Source organism: Rhopilema esculentum, chromosome 3 (genome assembly GCF_057945365.1).
Source record: "Rhopilema esculentum isolate cy_ngs chromosome 3, ASM5794536v1, whole genome shotgun sequence".
NCBI classification, from domain to species: domain Eukaryota; kingdom Metazoa; phylum Cnidaria; class Scyphozoa; order Rhizostomeae; family Rhizostomatidae; genus Rhopilema; species Rhopilema esculentum.
Genome location: NC_142817.1, coordinates 5,231,912 through 5,253,425, shown reverse-complemented (window position 1 = coordinate 5,253,425; position 21,514 = coordinate 5,231,912). Strand labels below are relative to the sequence as shown.

At 36.6% G+C, this 21,514-nt stretch overlaps 1 protein-coding gene and 1 long non-coding RNA gene across 3 annotated transcripts in view; both read right to left on the bottom strand.

The window, feature by feature from the left end:
- Positions 1–8,998: 8,998 nt before the first annotated feature.
- On the bottom strand, positions 8,999–10,820 carry LOC148960507 (uncharacterized). Its single transcript, XR_016144192.1, has 3 exons — positions 10,669–10,820; positions 9,980–10,031; positions 8,999–9,541 (listed from the first exon to the last, which is right to left on the bottom strand). It is a non-coding gene; the product is annotated as an uncharacterized LOC148960507 (long non-coding RNA).
- A 775-nt stretch (positions 10,821–11,595) lies between these two features.
- Positions 11,596–21,514, bottom strand: part of LOC148960506 (uncharacterized) — an 87,875-nt gene continuing 77,956 nt past the window's right edge. Inside the window, exons 2-7 of one of the 2 annotated variants that reach the window (XM_089111009.1) lie at positions 17,218–17,274; positions 16,593–16,751; positions 16,137–16,274; positions 14,735–15,027; positions 13,108–13,207; positions 11,596–12,003 (exon numbers count right to left, since the gene is read on the bottom strand). In XM_089111009.1, coding sequence (XP_088967135.1) covers positions 11,777–12,003; positions 13,108–13,207; positions 14,735–15,027; positions 16,137–16,274; positions 16,593–16,737 — 903 coding nt within the window. In that variant the 5' untranslated portion in view covers positions 16,738–16,751; positions 17,218–17,274 and the 3' untranslated portion in view covers positions 11,596–11,776. Of the gene's footprint in view, positions 12,004–13,107; positions 13,208–14,734; positions 15,028–16,136; positions 16,275–16,592; positions 16,752–17,217; positions 18,605–21,514 lie in introns of those variants that run through there. The other variant, XM_089111005.1, reaches the window with a different exon arrangement.

Here is a 21,514-nt window from a genome sequence, read left to right as displayed (position 1 = left end):
TGTGCCCCAGTTTACATATTTGTGCCTCATTTTCCAGCAGTTGCCTGTCTTGCTATTGTAATGACATAATATTGCCATGACTAAGATATTTCATTTTTCAAAAAGCGCAATTTCTATTCGAGGATGGCTATCTCCTTTGATAACAATATTTTAAGAATGTACTAGTGCTCGAAGCAGAAATTTATTAAGAATGTCAAGGTTAGAAAAAAATTATAGTTTTCTTATAAAAATGGTTGCATTAATTAGTAATACTTTCCTATCCAATTTACAAATAAAACGGAAAAAATGTAAGCTTTGGAAAGATTCATCTGGAAAGTTGATCGACATGCTAGTTCAGGAAGACATGTAAAGCAAAATGTGCTCATTGGCCGTAATACTGTTTCTAATCGAAAAGGGAATCCCTTAAAAGCAAAATTCATAATGAAATAATTCTGCTGTTAGGGTACATTTTCCTGACCCGATCCAAATGAAGTATCGCTGCTCGTTATGCGTGTATAAGGCCCTGGGGCAAAAATGAAAGAGAAGCTCCCTGCAAGCGAAGCAAGCGGAAATTCTTGCGATCACGCCCTTTCGATTAGCTTAAAATACATATATTTTCTTGTAATCGGTTGTAAATATCTTTTAAAAGATTGTGGATTCTCGTGAACACGCACATCTTTTTCTACATTCAAACAAAATAATCAATGTTTAGTGCAAGCCAAGAGTTTGACGGCAGTTGCCGTTTCAGTTTCAACAAAATGCCGCATCAGGAGAGATTTAGAACACAATTTAACACAAGCACAATTATCATGAAAGTACTTGACACAATTAAAAAAGATGCCAGGAATAAAAGGATGAACAATTGGCGTGCACACTACATCAAGACTTTTGCAATGAAGACCTTTTGAGCATGGTTTGATAAAGATAAAATGTTTTTTATATTCGTGCCTGCTTTTGTCTTTTACAACTATTGAGGGTTTCAGAACTGCTTTGAAGATGACTACTTCACCATCATAGACATAACTATTGAAAAAATACTGCTCTTAAAGGTTCAAGAAGCTCTTAAAGAAGCCTTTGTTGATGGATTAAAGGAGACTTTCCTTGCTGACATTCAGACTGGTATCACAGAAGGTGAGTTATATTGCGTTCATGATCTCATCAGGAATGGAAGACTCACAGACGAAGATGTTTCCTTTCCAAAAATGTACTACCAGTGTATAGACAAAACAGAAGAGGCTAATCTAGAGACTTTTCCATTCAGTGTCATGACACCCAGAATACCAGCTTCACGGTAAAAGCCGTAGAAAGAATTTTTTCTTTGTGCTCCTAAAGGTTGGGAGCCCCTAAAAGTTGGGGGCCCTAAGTTTTCGCTACCCCGTGGGCTTCAAATTTGGGGGCCCTTAGTCCGCTACGCCAATGGGTCAGTGGCTTTTATAGCACATGTTGGAGTGCCCAATCTAAGGTAACTCTATGCGGTTCTTGGGAACATTTCTACGGCCACGCTTTAATTCTAACGTGCTAAATTGAGAAAATGAATAAGACTTTGAGCAGCGCTTCTCTAAAGAAAGTCAAACATTTACTTTAATAAATAAATCAAGATTTATACGGGTTCCACATTTAAATGACCTATAAATATCTAGGTGCTGACTGTTATTTTTGCCACGGCTTGCTCATATTTTAATATAGAGTTTTAATAATTTAAGTTGTAATAAACATTGTTCTTAACACAGTATTTATATTATTCATAGTTACAGTTTTCATAGAGTATTTATAATACATTTAAGTCTCGTACAATTGGCAATTACAAAACCACTATTTGATTAACTTCTCTGAAGGAACGATTTTGTATATCGTCTAAAATCGACGAGAAAGTGTTGTGGAGGGGGGGGGGGGATATTTTGGATAAGTATTTTTCATGACCTGGCTCAATGATTTCGAAACTGCCTTTATGTAACCAAATGTTGGTCATGGGTGTTTGCATTGGTAGAATTAGCATTCCCTATTAGTAAAGGGGTTTTCTGACAGAACAAAGGGCGTGAGCTAGATTTTTTAACTTTGCCCAATAAGCCAAGTGGCTGGCGCCGCCACTGATTTGGTTTGCTCTTCCAGAAAATGCAAGTAACGCCCGTTATGTCGACTGCCTACTTTGTCAACCATTTGATATCCAGAATTTTCTATTTTTCATGGTTTTAATATAAGGGTTTGAATTTAAAAGTCATTCGCTAACTTGACCACCCATTTACCCGACAATTCGCGGTCTAAAATCTTTTCCTACTTGCCATGGAACAGAATTGTCTGCTATTTTGATAATAGGAATCGTAAAATACCCTAATATGGTCTATTGCATAGGAAATGCAGTTATACCAATATTCGAGACCCTTTCAAAGATCACGATTAAAGATATGCAGAAACTGAGAGTGGAGGTTCGTGAGGATTGCAAACTTGACAAAAACGCAGTTGGTAACCTCAATGTTGATAAAGAATTGATTACAAAAGCAACTTTGCATTCAGAAGAAGAAATACTTAATGAATTGATAGATGTTGGGAGACAACCAATAAAATTATAATTGGATATATGATGTTCTTCTATAAACATGGCTAGCAGCAGATAACTTTTGAAATGCTGTTGAGGAGGTAACTTCAGTATCCAGTTTTACGAGATCGTGCCGTACATTTATAATCAGAAATTTTCAGATTTAGTGGCGTGCTTTAAAGAAATCACCGGCATGACATGGCGTGTAATAGAAAACGAATAGGTTGATGAAAATTGCGTACTCGTTACCTTGACATCATTCAGTGCTGAGAGGGCATCCACTACTGGCAGGGCATCCACTACTGGCAGGGCATCCACTCAGTGACAAGAGAGGCTACGAGGCCTAATGCTGATGTCAGTAGAATCGGATATTCTTGAAAAGACTAGATATCGAAATTGCTTGTCAAGGCTTTGGCAGATTTTGATGCTAGAAGAATGGACTTTCTTTGGACTTTTAGTATACGATATCCTATGCCTACCCACAATCACTGCCAAAATTACTTGGAACACCCAACACTTTGCGCTGTGCTTTTCTATTTTTCATTTGTTTCCCGAATACAACTACTTCCGTCCCGCTTTCCACCCAAAACAATGTTGAAAGTATAGAAAAATATCACACAAGGCACACGAAAAAGCGTACTCCACAACCCCTTCCTTTTTCCTATAGTAAATCAACATTGTTCTAAGAGGGAGAGGGTGGTGGCTGAATTTGCTTTTGAAAACTGACGCTAGCGTTCCAAAACTTTTGGCAGTGATTGTACCTACCAAAGGTGTGAAAAACAGTTCTTTACCATTTCGAGCCTGAAACGATTTAAAGCCATGAGGAGAATTGTTAAGCAAATTGTCAATTGTGAAATGGAAAAGGCAAACCCAAAAAGCTACAAAGGACTCTGTTTTTATGCTTGATAAAAACCAGCCACTGGAGCGTACAAACAACAAAGCAAAAAATTAATTCATTTTCAACGATCGGCATTTTCCAGCACTTTGAAGGGTGTGACCTGTCAAAATCTACCGTTAGGACAAAAGTTCGTTCGAATCCTTCTCAGACCCCTGGTCTTGGTCCATCAGGGGCGGACTGGAATGGTATTCCTTAAGGGGAATTTGACCTTTAGGGGCCTAAAAAGTTTGCATATTGCGGATTTGGTTATATATATAATTGGAGTGCTGCAGAATAGTAAGACTTAGTCATTGATTATAAGAATGCATCTAAAATTCAGTAGACGGATTTTTTATAAGAAACTGAGGTCCGGTGCTGGTAGGCAGCTTCTTAAATTTTCTGGTCATTTTGCTATCAAAAGTTTCTTACATGCTTCTTAAGTTTCTTAGGTAATGAATTTTTTAAACGTGCTCCCAAGGTAGAGTAAATATTTCACTCACATTCAGAGATAAAATAACCAAGTGATCAAGAAATTTTGTTTTCCTAGAATGACTAACTCTGTTGAGATCTCTTAACAGTTAAGCTCATTGAACTTCATATATGTCAAGTTGAAGTCAAAACAAATTTTAAACGGAAACTTCTTGAGTGTGCAATTTACTGAGAATAAATGCAAAGTGCATGTCAAGTGTAGTGTTGCAATACACAGTGATGTTCAATGTCAAGACTGTTTTGAGTGTCAACTTGGAAAATTGAAACTGCAAATTATAAAAGTTTCTTAGCTTTTCTTGATTTGGGAAGGGTTGTTTCTTAACTTTCGAAAAATTGAGCCTACCTCTTCTTATAGCTCGTTTCTTATAAAAAAATGAGTGTGTGCAGCAAAGGACATTTACAGGCAATTTTCGCTAAAGATGTGAATTACTTCAGTTTAAAGGCTGCCATAAATTAGAATCACTTATCACTTAACAGCATAAGAACGATGATCGGGGACATCACAGTTTAGGGTGTGGAGAGTTTACAGTGGGTTGGAAGTTGCAAAAAGTAACATCATTAAAGCTTTGGTTAAGGCCACCACCATTGTTGACAGCAAGAAAAATGTTGAAAATTTGACATTCTGAGATGACCGGAAAATAAATCTGCATTTTATATTAATAACATTTATTTCGAACGTCGATTGATTGATGAATCAAGGAAGATTCCAGGCAATATTTATGAAATTGTTATTATAATAATACTATATTGTTTTGGCTTCAATTTGACAGACGTTTGATGGCTCTTGCAAAGTTTTTGAATAGACTTTAAAGCACAAGAAGTTGAGCAAAGCGTTACAAGAAATATAAACATAAAGAAAGATTAAGAAGCTTGGTAAAGTTGGTACTTTCTTTTGCAAAAACAAATCATAAAAAGTTTCCATAGACCAACCTTATTGAAGAAGCTAGTCATCCCATTTGACCCTTCTCTTCTATAACAAAGCCCAACCCTCCTCGCTCGTATATTATTCAGGGAACCCCACGTCTCCTCTTCTCCAAACTCCTCGAACCAATCCCTTCCATAGCAACGCCCAACTCTGTCCGTTCCTTCAATGGTACCTAAGAGTTCTCTTATTATCTCTTGATGGTATATATAGTTATATACTTGGTACCAAAGGTACAAGGTCTTATATAGTTGACCAATTTGGTCCGATAAACTTCTTGGATGATATATTCGAGCATGGGCCCGCTGACACTTGAATTCGTAAGTGTAAACTGAATCTTGTGCTTTGATTAGAGAGAAAAAGGTAGGAAAATGTGCACTGAAATACTATTGAAGATCTAGGAGCCCAATATTACGATCACTGTATGTGTTTTCTACTGCAAGTGAAGCAAATATCTTGAAACTGAAACTACAATCCCGGACAAAAATGTTGAGACAAGATGCAATTTGTGCATTTTTCTACTTTACCTTACTTTACCTAACTAGCTTACTATTTTTACCACAGGACGTGCTCTCTCCTCGATTAGTCTATCTATTGAGAGAGCTCCTCCTTTAAGAAATTTCTGGATGCAAATCTCCTTCGTTTTTATAAAATCATATATATTTTTTGTTTGTTCTCTATATCTCTCATTATATACAATTCATTTCATCTTTTGTAACCTGTTGCTGTATTTTAAAAGATTTGTATGTATGGATTTTTAAAAATGAAATGAACTGAACTGAGTTAACGCCACCTTGCCCTTCTAAATTCGAATCCCTCCCTTTCCCATGAAGCAATGTTGGATTTGTATGTCGTTCTATCATTTTTGCTACAAAATCATGCATTCAACATTGAATTGGGGGAGGGGGGAAGTTATTTTTCAAGAACATAAAGTTTTCCTGAAAAGTCTCAACTATTTTTGTACGGGATTGTAGATCACGAAACACGATGAAACGGAACGGTCAACAAGCTACTCGAAAGAAAACGAATTCGACCATTTCACCACGCACAACCCACCCTCCTAAACCCTTCATATCAACGACGGCCGAAAAGGTTTAAATTTGATATCAAGCAATATTTTCTTAACTTTGTGGATTTTCTAGAAGGACTATATTTCTGATAAAAAGGGGAAAACAGCACGTATGTGTGCAATCCAATCCCCTTTGCGTGAAAACAAATATGTATTCAATTTTGATGACAATGAGAATTGTGGCGTCAACTTTTGCAAATTCGGGCGTAAACTTGTGCAAATTCGGGCGTGAACCTTCGAAATACATTTTCATGGGAATTTACTTGACAACTTCAGAGTCCAACCGAAAGAGAGAGAGAGTACCCTGTTCACCAAGTTCAAGAGAAACTCAAAACAACACAAAAACTGGCACGAGAACGGCAAAATACCTGGAAAAAATAGTCATTAGCGCAGCCAAACACAATGAGTTCCCATTTCAAAATAAGTATCGTTCTTCTTCGCAGTTAAAGAGTTTGACTCCCCTACATATATTTTTATGCTCATTTATCGTATTTAAACGAATAATCGACGTTGAGGTTGTCTTCCACTTTCACTCGGACCGTTGAAAAACTTTGATTTTCTTGGAGTCATATTCAAAATAATTTTCTGAATAACCAACTTTTTCTTACCCTTAAATGCAGCAGAGAAGTACTTCCACGATGCAAGTTTCATAATCAGGGAATGCCCAACAACTCCATCTCGGCGCCGATAATTCTTGCTACAGAGGCTCCGTTGCAACATCGATTCTCCTGCTTGTCATTTATGTAGTCTTTCCAGAGAGGGTTTGCAACAGCATCATTAATAACCTTCTTGATTGTATTCCCATCATGACAAGAGCTTGACTTGCAGGTTTAAATGGCATCAGGAATTCAAGGTGTGGTGGGCCTACTTCGCCACGTGCCAGACGATTTAACTTGTTAACGCAATACTGAAAACGCAAAAGCTTACTGAAACTTGATAAACACACAGTATGTGCACCTTGGTTCTGTTTTCGTATATCTTCAATTCATAACGTAGCCCGTAAAATGCAAAACACATTGTACTAAAAGCAAGACCGTTCTCATCGACCCTACTCGCATGACTTCTCACTTCACTGAGGTACTCGGGCACCGCGGAGCAGGGAGGGCTGGGGGGGGGGGGCTTTAGCCAAATATTAAGATGCCAAATAATAAAAATGCCAAATATTTTCAGCCCCCCACTTTCTTTAGACCACCCCACTTTTCTCAACGCTCCGCGGTGCCTGGTACTTTAGAATGATGTGGCATGGCAAAGTGATGTTTGAAGGTGGGGGAGACAAAGAATGGTAAAGTAGACTGATGGGTATTCCCTGTTAATCACGGACCTATAATTTAGATTCATTTTCATTCTTTCGCTTTCCTTTACCCTTGAGCTTCTTGTCAAAATACTTATCGAAATAAGGTCCCTTTTCTCAGTATTCGAGAATTAAGAAACTGGTTGATGCAGTGAAAAGCTTTACAAGTATGTCTCAGCTCTTACCTTACCTTGTGCATCAACATAAGAACTTTCTTTTTGTCTTCGACAGAAGAGAAAGAAAGAGTCAAAAAACGACAGGATTTCTGGATGAAATCGATAAGGCAAATTTTTACCATGTACATCACAATACCTAAACTGTTATAAATTTGTTTATTATAAATACTCACCTAGGATAAAGTAATTTGTTTCTCACTTAACATTGGAAATCTATTTAGGTATTTCTTTATGAATATCTTTGAGGTCTAGAGTCGTTGAAGACACCGGCACGGTCCAGGGGCATGGCTATTAGCTTCATGATAAGGAAAAAATTTGCAACAGTGATTTGCAGCTTCTACTGTTATGTAAATGATATTTCCATTCCGATAAGCGTATGAACGGCTCGCTTCTAGCAGATACGAAATAATCACGCGAGTTTTTGAAAAAGTTGCTACAGTCGGAAACTCATATATATGTTCTTGATAATTGCGAAGACAAATGACAAGGGTACTTTTACCCTCCTACTCTATCCCCTTTACCGTGTCTGTAAGTATCGTTCAGGTTGAGTGAACAGCGCCTGAATAGGGTACCAAGTTTTCAAATAGTTTACACAAAACACAGTAAACACACCAGTTTCAAACCAAGTAGCTGATCTTTCTGAGTGTGTTACTAAGTTATTGAAAGGACGGGAATAAAATTTATAATGTTGGTAGTAACACCTATTATTTTTCTGCTTTAAGGCAAGATAACAGTGGCAATAAAACTGTTGAAATATGTACCAAACTAGCAAACATGATTCGGGTCGATAGAATGGTGAACAGGGCGGGAAAGGGCGCGACAGAAGGTGGAATGAAAATTCTCCGACGTCGTTGAGTACAACAATTGCCGTTCTGTGTTAAGTACAATATGTTCTTTTAGAGTTTGTCAGGAGTCACAGTGTCCCTTTCCACCACCTTAAGTGTTAAACAGATTTGAATAATAAAGAATTGAAAACTGGGGCAGTGGTTTTTCCATACTTATCAACGAGAAACGTAGCATGCTCTGGTACAGCACTATTTTACAACGAGGGTTCCTTCATTTTCATATCTTTTGACGCTGTTAACTGCAAGAACTGATTGCAACGTAACTTTGACTAAACATTTCGTTTTAGAAAAACTGAATTTGTATTTAAGAACAGTAAGATAAAACTTTATTTGATTCAGTCGGCAGTTTATAACAAGTGCTTAAAATGAAACTGAAGATAAGTAATTCAATAAATCTTAAGAAGGGTTGAAGGGGGATATGAAGAGATTTTTGTCAGTAGACAGTCATATGGCTACCCTGGGCGACAGAGTCTCCATTATTTAGTCTCAGAAATATACAGTATTCTCTCTATTTAGAGGACACTGTCGGGACCAGAGCAAGGTGTGCGCTAATTGGAAATGTCCGCCTTTTGGAAAGTTTTGCAATATAAGTTTCAAAGTTGAAAATAGACCCTAGCTTGGTATTTAAAAGGTGTAATCAGTGGTGGCGCCAGGGGAGGGCTAGGGGGGCTACAGCCCCTCCGTTGGAAGCACTTAGGAAACAACAATAATCATTTGAGCTTCCTTCTTTGCCACCGAAGCGGTCTACAATACTTTATTCCCGGCTTATTGAGGATCTGGTACCCAGAGTATCATTTGGCTGGACTGCTAGGTAACAAGGTAAAAGATGATGCCTCTGCGACGAAAATTTTGACGAAAATACGTCCCCTTTTAGGCCTGCACATTATGACAAACTTCCGGCCCCTTTAAAAACTTTGTGAAAGTAATATCTAATTGCAGAAGGTGTTACACACATGAACAACAAGAGTGTTGGCATCCGAAACAGGACTTGATTTGCACCAGGGAAATCAGAGAACGACAGGTCATTTCTTCTATAAAATTTTCAAGTCCCTCCTTTTGATGAAAGCATCAAATCTCCCTGTTTCGACCACCGACAAAATCTCTGGAACATGAGTACATTCCTTCTGGTCAGACAGCATTAGGTCTAGTAGAGTCGATTAAAATATCTAAAAATTTAGTCCTAACTTAACCGATATCTAATTTGCATGGGCAGCCCGGCAAAAAAGCTCCTTCTAAGAATGCGTTCAGAGCGACTTGGATCAATAAGTCCTGCTGAGTATTGGTTGCCTCGGCAACCTGCTCCTCCACAGAACTCTCGACTTGTGGCAGAAAGTGATGCAACCAAAGGTCTTCAGCCCAGCTGCAAAGAAAAGGATACCTTATGTAATAATAGCGCAGGGTTTCTATTTTCAAACGAGGAAGGGGAAAAGGAAGACGGCATGCAACTTACCAAATATGACATTAAGGCCGTATTAGACACAAGGACAAGCAGAGGCGCAGTATTATCTAAGGCGCACGAAACATAGAGCCTATGGACCATAGGAACTTTTGCTTTGGCCTAGGCACTTATGATGACACCTTTTTGCTTTCTGTACAGTATGTATGTAAATTTCGTCACGATAAAGCGATTTCCCAGCACATTTCTACAGAAAGCACGCGACTAAGCCGCCTTCTTCGAAAGGGAACCAACAATTCCAGAAAGATTTTTAATGTTGTCTTAAGTCTTCATTTCATCCACATCAATATAATCAACGTATTATATTACGAAATTATGTGACATGAAACATGAAATCATTACCTTTTAAGGCCGGCTGAATCACTGAAAGGAGCAGACAGAAACAGCCCAAGATCTGCGAAGAAAACAATGACAGTGAGTAATATGCAGGTTTGTTAACCGTGCTTAGATCATGTCTTGACACAAACGACCAACGAACTAACAGAAATTTATGAAACACATTGCAGTCAGATTGGCTTGACTGTCCATAAAATGATGGCTTTGTGTGTAACAATACAAAGTGCTTTTCGAATCGATTCATGTTTGCATCCAAATTACAGAACAATTTCAAATCAACTAGCAAAAATTAAAGAGACTATAAACTAAGTGATCTGATAAGAAGGCACATTCTTACATATTCTCAATTCCTTAAAGCAAGCTGGAAATCGTCCCTTTGGTACCTACAACTAGTTAGCTTTGAATCTATTTTGATATATTTTTCAGTAAAAACCAAAATGGCACTGAAGATACTGAGAAAATTGAGTGTGACTTTATTTGGTTTTTGTGACATATCAAAACAAGTGTTTGAGCATTTTATGGCAGCACCAGGTGACATTGAGCCTAAGCAGATATACGATGAAACAACTTTTACACAAGTGACAACGAATTACGAAATAAAGAAACAAAATTGAATGGTTCGACCTTTGGCATCTACAAAAAATGAACTTCAAATTTTGAAAACAAAATGAACATGATTCACAATAACGACAAACCTGGCATATCCAATTTAATGTCTAGCTTTTCAAGATCGATTCTAGATCTTCTGTAAACATCGCTTATCCAGGAGCTCCAGTTATCAATTTCCCTAAAAATGGATCAAGCAATATTCAGAAATTATGAACTGGGAAGAACTTAAAACGTTTCTGAAACTGTGAGAGACTTGACAATTAACGTCACATGGGAGTGTGATTGGATTGTAAGAAAGGTATCTAAATTAAAATTAAGATAGAGATCTTTGCTGCAAATGGCTGGAAAAAAGGCTGCAAATAGAAAAGAAACACTGATAAAAAAATCAATACTGAATAATATAAAGATGGTTGCTTTACAAGTAGTTTTGATACACAGAACGTCCCCATAAAATCTGAGCAAATCAAAGACTTCATTTTGAACTGAGACGAAAAACCTCATGCATAGTATGAAAGGGTTGAAATATTCTTGCTTTGGCAAACTAGATCTGAAGCAATTGACTTCCGATATACAAATCTGAATTCTGTCGATGCCACATCTCTTAGTCGCATGACCAGGATTACTCAAAATGAAAAGTTATTTCAAACTCTGGCAAGGAACATGGTGTTAAAGGTTGGGTAGAAGTACGATTTAATAAAGGGAATTTTTGTATCATGGAACTTTTGTCTTCTTTCTAGCTCTCGTGGATAGCGCTCTATCAGCCTTAAAGGTTTGTTAGCAGCTGTAAATATCATCAGCTGTACCGTCTTCAAAATATATGCCCCTTAGTAGCTCAGGCTATCGACACACGGTAAGGCAATTCGGAAGGCTGAAGGTTGGGCTCTATTCTTTATTTAGGAAAGGACTAACAACGACGGGGAAGCTAAAGAAAACGAGAACAGGACAGTATCAGCGTTTTTTTTGGGGGGGGGGAGGGGGGAGTGATGAAGTCTGCATTGAAGGAACTGGCCATCCTTTGTCTCCATGCTTTGGCTCATGGGCACGGCTCGCATACAGGAATCGCCTTTACTTTAAGCAAGACAGTTGATGACAAAAAATAAATTATATTTCCAACAATTAATACCACCTTGACTCTCCAAATAGCAAGGAAAAGCGGAAACCTAACATACTGTTGTTCTATACTGTAAGGGTTATTTACCTTGTCTTCGTTGCATATGCAAGTACGATGACGTCATTTTGCAAATAGTAAAGCTGACTGTTCACTCCAATGCCATTGCTTAGATAGAAGGGTTCTTCTGTTCCACGTTTTCCAAGCCAAACAAAGACATCCGAAGATAATTTTCGATTAAGAATGAAATCAACGTCGATCAGAATAATTGTTGAGCACTTCGGTCTCTCACGATTCACCTCAACCAAAGCTCCTAAAAAGGGACAACAAACTGCATTGCAATGGACTCGCCTAAGCTCATTGATCACACAATACAACACCGTTTGAAGGTGGAAGTGGGGTGCTATGGATAAACTTTTTCCAAGCACTGTATGTGGCAAAAGGAACAATAGCGTAATTTTCAAGCATTTTTTCAAGCATTTCGCTAAAATGTAATGGGCCAAAATGCGGGTATTTTTGTTAATTTATCATAATTTTTTTCCCAAAAACGCAAAAAGTAAGATTTCCAATGTCGACAAGGAGAGCTACAATTCCTATCACTGGCAAGACAGCCAAATTTCATCCAACCTAACATATCAATTAATTCGAATGCCTTTCCTTGTAAAACACTTTGGGATGTTTCGAAGCACATCGATTGATCCAGAATTAAACAGCCATACCCGTTATGTTTGAGAACTAGAGGACAGTTAAAATGTGCGTCTACATATGGTATGTGACTTTGTATGACGACTTATATAGCAATAAGCATGAATCAGCATAACATATGAAACGTGGTGAAATCATTAAAGAATCAAGATACGCTAGGGTACATATTTAACAGATAACAGAAACATAATATGATTTGTGAAAACATACTTTTGTGAAAACAATTTATATATTAATAAATAAAATCTATGAAAGTAATTATGATTTCTAGTACGTCCTTTCATTGATTATCGGGAAAAAGCTTTTGTTGAGAAATGGTTGATTCGTTCGTAAAAAATACACTCTTTCACTGCTGTTTGAATTTATACATGTGAACAAGAATCCCTCAAATAAATGTGCTCCAAACACGCTTAGCCAAATCAAGTGCTTCCAATCAACTACTGTGCATGTCTACGTAATACAAATCAGAAATCTGCCTTCAGAAATAAATTATTACCTTTCCTTTTCAAAAACCCTCGCGCACATAAACAACTCTCACATGCAATTTTCCAAGGTCTTTTTGGACTCTGCGCAGTAGCCCGGAAAGTATGGCAAAAATCAGGCATGGGAAAGGCATTGGATTGAAATGAAACTATATTTAGTTCTAGTTAAAACCTAGCAATGGGACATATAAGGGGTGCATAATAAAACACAAATTTACGGAAATACCAACCATATTCTCGTAACAGTTTCACAAGTTCCTGAGCAGTGCAAATCTCATTCTCTTCAACGCTTGCAATAAAACTTGTCTTGCCTCTAATTTCGTCCATGGTCTGATTGAAAAATAAATTTCATCCTTGCAAATTACATGCAATACTGGCTATACGTATAAAGATATAGCTCAAAATAAAATGGGATTCTCAGCTAATTGTGTGCATATAATCAAGCATATAGCTCATTATAAATTAATTAAATTAGTGAACATGCCCTTTCGTGCAGAGTTCTTATCGAATTCTGAGAAAATCTCAAATGACACGATCCTGTAACAAACGCTTGAAAACCCCTTCCACATAGACGCTTACGTGAAAACGGAAAACATTTGTTTCGTTTCCATTTAGAGGAAAAAGCGAACTTTGCAAACGTACTCTAGTATCTCTAATAGAAAGGGGAGGTAATAGAAGGGGGGTGTTCATGTCGACCAGTTCTCAATAGAAGGGGATTGCTAATAGAAGGGGGTGTTCATGTCGGCCAGTTTTCAATAGAAGGGGGTGCTAATAGAAGGGGGTGTTCATGTCGGCCAGTTTTCAATAGAAGGGGGTGCTAATAGAAGGGGGTGTTCATGTCGATCAGTTTTCAATAGAAAGGGGTTGTTAATAGAAGGGGGTGTTCATGTCGACCAGTTTTCAATAGAAGAGGGGTGCTAATAGAAAGGGGTGTTCATGTCGGCCAGTTTTCAATAGAAGAGAGTTGCTAATAGAAGGGGATGTTCAGGTTGGCTAATTTTCAATAAAATGTCAGTAAAATTCAATGGCAAAGGGGAGCTAATAAAAGGAGTGGATGTTGGTAAATCTTTTAATTAAAAGGCAGTGGAATTATTAGGATGGTGACACTGGTTACTTGATAATGGATAGATGGTTAGAGATAAAGATAGACAAACATAACAAGAGGAATTATTGACAAGTGAAAATTGCGTGTCCTGGTCATGACAGGTTTGTAAAATTTAATAGAAGGGCGGGTGCTAATAAGCGACAGAGCGGAGGGCAAATTCTTCTGAAGTCAATACAAGGGGGCCCTTCTATTAGAGACACTAGAGTATTTGTGAAGACGCTGCTACGTAATGGTAAGGGATATATCACGGAGATTAGGTTTACTGCGCAAGGTGTTCTTATAATCCATGAGTCAGTTATACAAAAATATACACATCTTACTGCGCAAAAGGAATCGTGATGTAATATGATACTACGTAATATTACTTACGCTGAAAATTTCAGATTTGGGAAATGAATAGGAAACAAATTTTTCTTTACGTTTGGTGAATTTGGTGAAAACAAATTTTCTATCATGGTGAGCTTATTTTTAAGCAAGTTTTCATATGTAAAATATCCAAACAAAATAATTTTTTATTCAATCCAGGGGAACAAACAACAGACATGAAAAGTAGAAAATTCATTATTAATCAAATTAATGCAACTTGTTATAATGACACAACCCAAAGAATAATATGCACTTAGAAAATCTTCTAAATCATTGAAAGTAAAGTTAATGTAGCCCCCGTCTAGGGAAAACGATTTTCTAAGCAACATACATTAACTGCTGTCTTACCGGTTGATATCATACGGAGGATACTGTAGACAACATACCTTGAGCCAATGGGAGAAGCAGGAAATGAAATGCTTAGCCTCTATCGTGTCGTCAGTCATGAACAGCACATTTCTATACCGCTTAATCTGAAAATGGAAATCATATATGTTATGTGGAAATAAAATCATTACTGTCATCAACAGTGGGTGTATTTTCAAACAAGTTAAAAACTTCAAGCTATAACAAAAATTCAAGCTATAGGAATAGCTCACCAATCTGCAATATTCTTGTAACGAAGTATTTTCTAAAGACGTAGAGTATGCCACTGAATCAAATGTTGAAGTTGTTTCATCTGAAAAGCAATGATTAAAAAGTGTTGTCACCTTTAGGACACAAGCTTTAGGACAATGAAAATTGCAAACGATTAATCAATTTGTCGATACGAAAATCAAACTAGATACCTCTAATCAGAGATAAACAATTATTGAGAATATTGTTAAGAATATATATAAACTTTATCAAATAAAGAAAACCAAAAATGAGCATTTTTCGTGCAGTTATCAACTACAACGTAAAAGTGCATTAATAAAAAATCCTTTTATGTTTGACAATAACTTAAAAGCAGAAATTTAGGCGCATCTTTAATCTAAAAAGAAAGGAAAGAGGATAGATTGACCAAGCTCTCAAAATAAGTTGAAATATGTTTAGGGATAACTCATATTCAATCTTAAAACAAGTGGTGGTCTCTCCTCGATTAGCCAAACTACTCAGAGAGTCCCTCCTTAAGGAATTCCCCTTCATACAATTTTATATGTATGCTATTATTTCTCTGTTGTTTTAGATTTGTTTTTAATTTGTATTGTGTGTAGTATTGTATTAATGTAACTGATAATTTGTATGTAGTTGAATTTTTAAAATAGGAGACAGAAACTAAAAAATAAGAGTTGTCCTGAAAAGCAAGTTCGAAACTTTTTTTAATATCTTCCTAATCATGCATTAACATTTCCAATGATACGGATCTAACTAGCCGGAGGTTTTAGCATATTTCTTTTAACTGTCCTTTCTGAATGTTGATGACACCCTATCAAAAAAGGTAATGAATTTGAAAATGTAAGGAAACGTAGGTTAAATTTTTTGTGGTATTCCAATTGCATACTCATTTGATGAATTACGTAGTCACTCTAACACTGGGATTTTTCTTCTAATAAAATCAGTACCAGATCAATTTGTGGTTGACGTCAGTAAAAACTGGCGATGGACAAGAACAAATCTGGGGGATTTCTTCACTTTCAATATAAATTAGGAAGGATTTCTGGAACTAATTCAATGATTTCAGCCAATGAATTGTTTGATTTGATTTGACGGATTGAGGCTCCCTACAAGGACCGAAACTCGTGAACGTTATCTAAAGCGAGTTGTGACTCTTGGAGGGGAAAAGAGGTTAACATGTTGCAACAGTACCTTTGAGACGAATAGTCAGGTAAGGTTTCGATCTATTTTGCCATGCCGCTGTCCAAGGCATGATACCTGCAGGAAACCCTGTAGGCGTCCAGGCAACAGATCCTAGCTCAAATCGACTGACGCTTGACTGGAAAATCGCTGTAAACAGTGTAAAACGGAGAGAGGCTAAGAAACTGGCAAAACATATCGCAAATTTCAAGGGAAACGCTAATGTTTATACAACTGCAAACGTTCAAGGCCTGAAATTACGGCATAACTAAAATTTGGCATAACCGTTGATATGGTCATAATCTACCAGGAATAAAATTGTCACGATCGTGAAGCTATCTGAGCTTTGATAAGCATCACAACACCAAGTGCTGTATTTTTATTAATCACCACTGTGGATTTGACAAAAAAGTCGAACTATCACATGTGAGCCTATTTGCAAAGAAAATCAATTCGGAAGTGACGTACCAGCATTACTCGTGCTCAGACCTCTAGACGCTCTCCAAGGAACCTTATCCAAGAAAAATTTTTTCACGGCCTCTGTAACGGAGATCCATTCACTTTCGTTTTGTAGCCGCAGTTCACCAATGAAGTCTAGAATACTATCAGACATCACCAAACCATCTGCTGAAATACAAAATACAGAAAAAAATATTACCAACTTGACAGATAAAATATGCAGCAAAGTTACAGAAGTTCAACCACCTCTAGCTAGTAAAAGCAAACAAAGAAATCAATTCAACGGTCCAACCTGAAAAAACATTAAGCACAACAAAGACAAATCTGACATTGTCCAAAAAATCAAGCAAGATTTTTAATAAAATTTCTTGAAGATTTTCCTCGACAGTATTACACAGGCACTATATGACAAACTAAAGCAAATAAAGAATAATGTTTTATTTTGCATTCAGGCTTGTGGACGTTAATTTCCAAAAAAATTAAAAATCCTAAAGGATCCTTTGCATAACAAGTGTTATTCAAAGCCAGTCAACTATTGCTCAGGATATGCAGCTATCTAGCAAAAGAATTTATTCCTGCACCTATAACAGACTCTTACAAATATTTAAAGTACTTTCAAAGGTCACTAGCATACCATCAGAAAAGCCCCAGCCATAACCTGCGGCAACTGCAATGAGTAGGGTGCAGGAATCTAGAATTAAAAGCATCAAGTCAAAGTTTATAGAAATGTGGAAACAATACTTCAGTTCAGATTCTTGCAAATAATTAAAAAAGTTTTGTTTACCGATGTATGCGATGAAAGGCAACATACAGGTTTGATGTCGCAGAAATTTACACTAGTGGCCAGGTACCGCGTAAAAGGCGTTCTTGAAAAGTCTCTGAAAACATTAGATGTCTCTGTAATTTTGACATTTTCGACATTTTATGAGGTCATTAGTAATTGCTTTTGTTTGAGTGTCGTAATGAACCGACCGGCAAGGAGAAAGATAAGTAAATTCTGATTCAGTGCCTATCGCGCGCAGTTGTTGTTAAGGCTATGTACATACAACCATAGAATTTTATCACCAAAATTTAAAAAAACATTTTACTCGCATCATTTGTTAACAATTAATTATATATATATATGAAATAATGAATTAGAAAATCTCCTTTGTCCACAGTGTGCATCATTCAAACAAAATGTATACAAATACAGTAAAGATTACTGTATAGCAAATGTTTCTGATGGAAACCTTGCCTACACTTATCACAATCTCAAAGCATACTCGTCACCCAGTTACGCGACAAAGTTCCTTCAAGACCTAAGACTAGAAGGTTAAGACTTAAAAAACAGACTGACATATGACAGCAGATGCTAACAAGAGCAATAGTTTCAATTCTATCACCATAACATTTGAGCTAAACATCCTCTTGTTTCTAAATAAACAAAACAAAATTTTCTTTATAAATACTAGGAAAATAAAACTAAGTTATATACCATGTATGGTTTCTCCACCCACCCACAAAACAACGATGTTTGCCTTTGCAATTATCATCGGAAAGGTTATATCAGAACAGACACCTTCCTGTTGAGAGTCGCTGATACTAGGAGCAGAAGGGTGTTAAGGGCATTGGAGGTTCCCTACCCTTTATGTAGAGAAGAGTCATGTTTTGTCGTATACCTTGTTTTGTTGAAACTTGGGGGTATCCCCCTTTGGTCACTACCATAAGATAAGCATTCGTAATATGAATAGGTCAGGTGTGCATGTTTAGTTTCACTTTAGGACAAATAATCCTGTCATCTTAAGGGGCGGGAGTGCACTTTTAAATATACCAATATGGGAACAACCAATAACAAAGTTTGTTAATGTCTAATTTCTACTACTTATGGATGGCTCGGAAATTTTCACCCCACGTATGACTTGTTGTCTTGCGTTTCCTTGGATAGCTATTTGCTTTCTGAAAGAACACAAAATAGAGCGAAAAAGACCCTATCTTGCTTGATTATTTAATTTTGTTCTCTTGGCTGACAAAAGACTGTAGTTGAGCAAGCAGCTATTTTGAAAAGCAAAAACAGAAGACAAGTCGAGGAGTAATATATCATGGCAAAATATGGTGCCCCTCCCCCAAAACAAAAACACCGTTAAGTTCATGCTTCATAGCCCGTTCCGCATAAAACTGCTTTCTAGCATGCCCTCAATTTTTGGATAAACCCATTTTGGAAAAAGACTTAAATGCTAGTCCCCATCTATAACGCAAATATCTAAGTGATAATTACTGCCCAACAACGAAGAAATAATTTGTTATTTGCTAAAACGTCCTTGTACGTAAAACATATCACGAGGTCGTGCCATCATGAATACTTCGATTTGTTGTTTCACATATATACTACAATTATATACAATTATATTCTTGGCCTAATTGGAAGTTATGCTTGAACCGTAACATAAATTATTCCCAGCGTCATGAGATAAACCTTGGGTCAACCCATTAATGCATGCCACCTAACGCATCCTTGGCCATTTAGCAATCTAAAATTTAAAAGCTAGGTCCACTGAAAATGCTTCACTAAAATATCCATAGCTAGATGATACAGTTGACTTATGACAATCCATAAATATTAACATGGACGTTCTATATTCTGATTAAATAATGTAAATAATCTGATCTTTTTTAAATTATATTTAATTTGTTTAAAGTCACTGTCTCATTGAACTTTGAGCATACTCGCCTGGGCAGGTTTTTCTATACAATATCAATAGGTCTTGGTCTAGGAGCCTTAAATCTTGATGATCAGTCACCAAGGGAAGCGGTGGAAATTACAATAGGTATACGAGCCATTGACTCCTCGTGCTTGGAATTACAAAAAGGCATCGTTTCGTTTGGAAACACCAAGGAGACTAATGTGTTCCGAGTTTTCATGAAGTCGCAATATCGCGGTACCTGCACATCGAGACACAGCACCCCCCGTGCATTTCGGAAACGATACCCTTGTTTCCAGAAATATGAAACGAGGACATGTTGCACAACCACTGCTGACTGAACAATCACTTAGATACATTAGGGTGACGTCACAAACTTTCATAAATTCTAATGCTTGTTCAATAGCTGCCACAAAGGTTAGGAGCTCGCTTCTGCACTGTTCAACAGGATAATAAATACTGTGTCCACAAAAAATAGAATAATATAGTACATTACATATCAACGGTTTAACAAGTTTATCACCTAAGATCTAATAAGGTAAAAATGAACTTAAATGAGTTGTGTTTTATATGTCGGGTTTATGTGTCTAGTGTTTGACGTCATTGAGTTAAAAAATAAACAAATCAAGATATTGTAATCAATTAGGCAGAATCAATCAACGTGAAAAGGATATGATTAGTGCTATAGATCCACAATAACAGTACTTTTGCTGGCAAGTTTGATGCAAGCGGTATTTAAAATTTTGTAAAAATTTTTTTTTACTCGAAACAACCTAAAAAGCCTCAAGATACGTTTTGAACGCCATTTCGGGTCATTTGGTGAAATTTATGCTGATATTTTGAAAATAAGGAGTTGGTGATTTTTGAAAAAATTCATGACCCCAGACCTGCAAAAAGTTGAAAAATCCTGAAATTTTTCAAAAAATTTTTTTTACTCGAAACAACCTAAAATGCCTCAAGATACGTTCTGAACGCCATTTCGGGTCGTTTCGGTGAAATTTATGCTGATTTTTTAAAATAAGGAGTTGGTGATTTTTGAAAAAATTCATGATCCCGGACATGCAAAAAAGTTGAAAAATCCTGAAATTTTTCAAAAAATTTTTTTTACTCAAAACAACCTAAAAAGCCGCAAGATACGTTCTGAACGCCATTTCAGGTCGTTTCGGTGAAATTTATGCTGATCTTTTGGAAATAAGGAGTTGGTGATTTTTGAAAAAATTCATGACCCCGGACCTGCAAAAAAGTTGAAAAGCCTTGAAAATTTTGAAAAAATTTTTTTTACTCCAAACAATCTAAAAAGCCTCAAAATACGTTCTGAATGCAATTTCGGGTTGTTTCGGTGAAATCTATGCTGATTTTTTGAAAATAAGGAGTTGGTGATTTTTGAAAAAATTCATGACCCCGGACCTGCAAAAAAGTTGAAAAATCTTGAAATTTTTCAAAAATTTTTTTTTACTTAAAACAACCTAAAAAGCCGCAAGATACATTCTGAATGCCATTTCGGGTTGTTTCAGTGAAAACTATGCTGATTTTTTGAAAAAAAAGGGTTGGTGATTTTTGAAAAAATTCATGACCCCGGACCTGCAAAAAAGTTGAAAAACCTTGAAACTTTTCAAAAATTTTTTTTTACTCAAAACAACCTAAAATGCCTCAAGATACGTTCTGAACGCCATTTCGGGTCGTTTCGGTGAAATTTATGCTGATTTTTTAAAATAAGGAGTTGGTGATTTTTGAAAAAATTCATGACCCCGGACCTGCAAAAAAGTTGAAAAATCCTGAAATTTTTCAAAAAAATTTTTTTACTCAAAACAACCTAAAAAGCCGCAAGATACGTTCTGAACGCCATTTCAGGTCGTTTCGGTGAAATTTATGCTGATTTTTTAAAATAAGGAGTTGGTGATTTTTGAAAAAATTCATGACCCCTGACCTGCAAAAAAGTTGAAAAATCCTGAAATTTTTCAAAAAAATTTTTTTACTCAAAACAACCTAAAAAGCCGCAAGATACGTTCTGAACGCCATTTCAGGTCGTTTCGGTGAAATTTATGCTGATTTTTTGAAAATAAGGAGTTGGTGATTTTTGAAAAAATTCATGACCCCGGACCTGCAAAAAAGTTGAAGAACCTTGAAATTTTGAAAAATTTTTTTTTACTCCAAACAATCTAAAAAGCCTCAAAATACGTTCTGAATGCAATTTCGGGTTGTTTCGGTGAAATCTATGCTGATTTTTTGAAAATAAGGAGTTGGTGATTT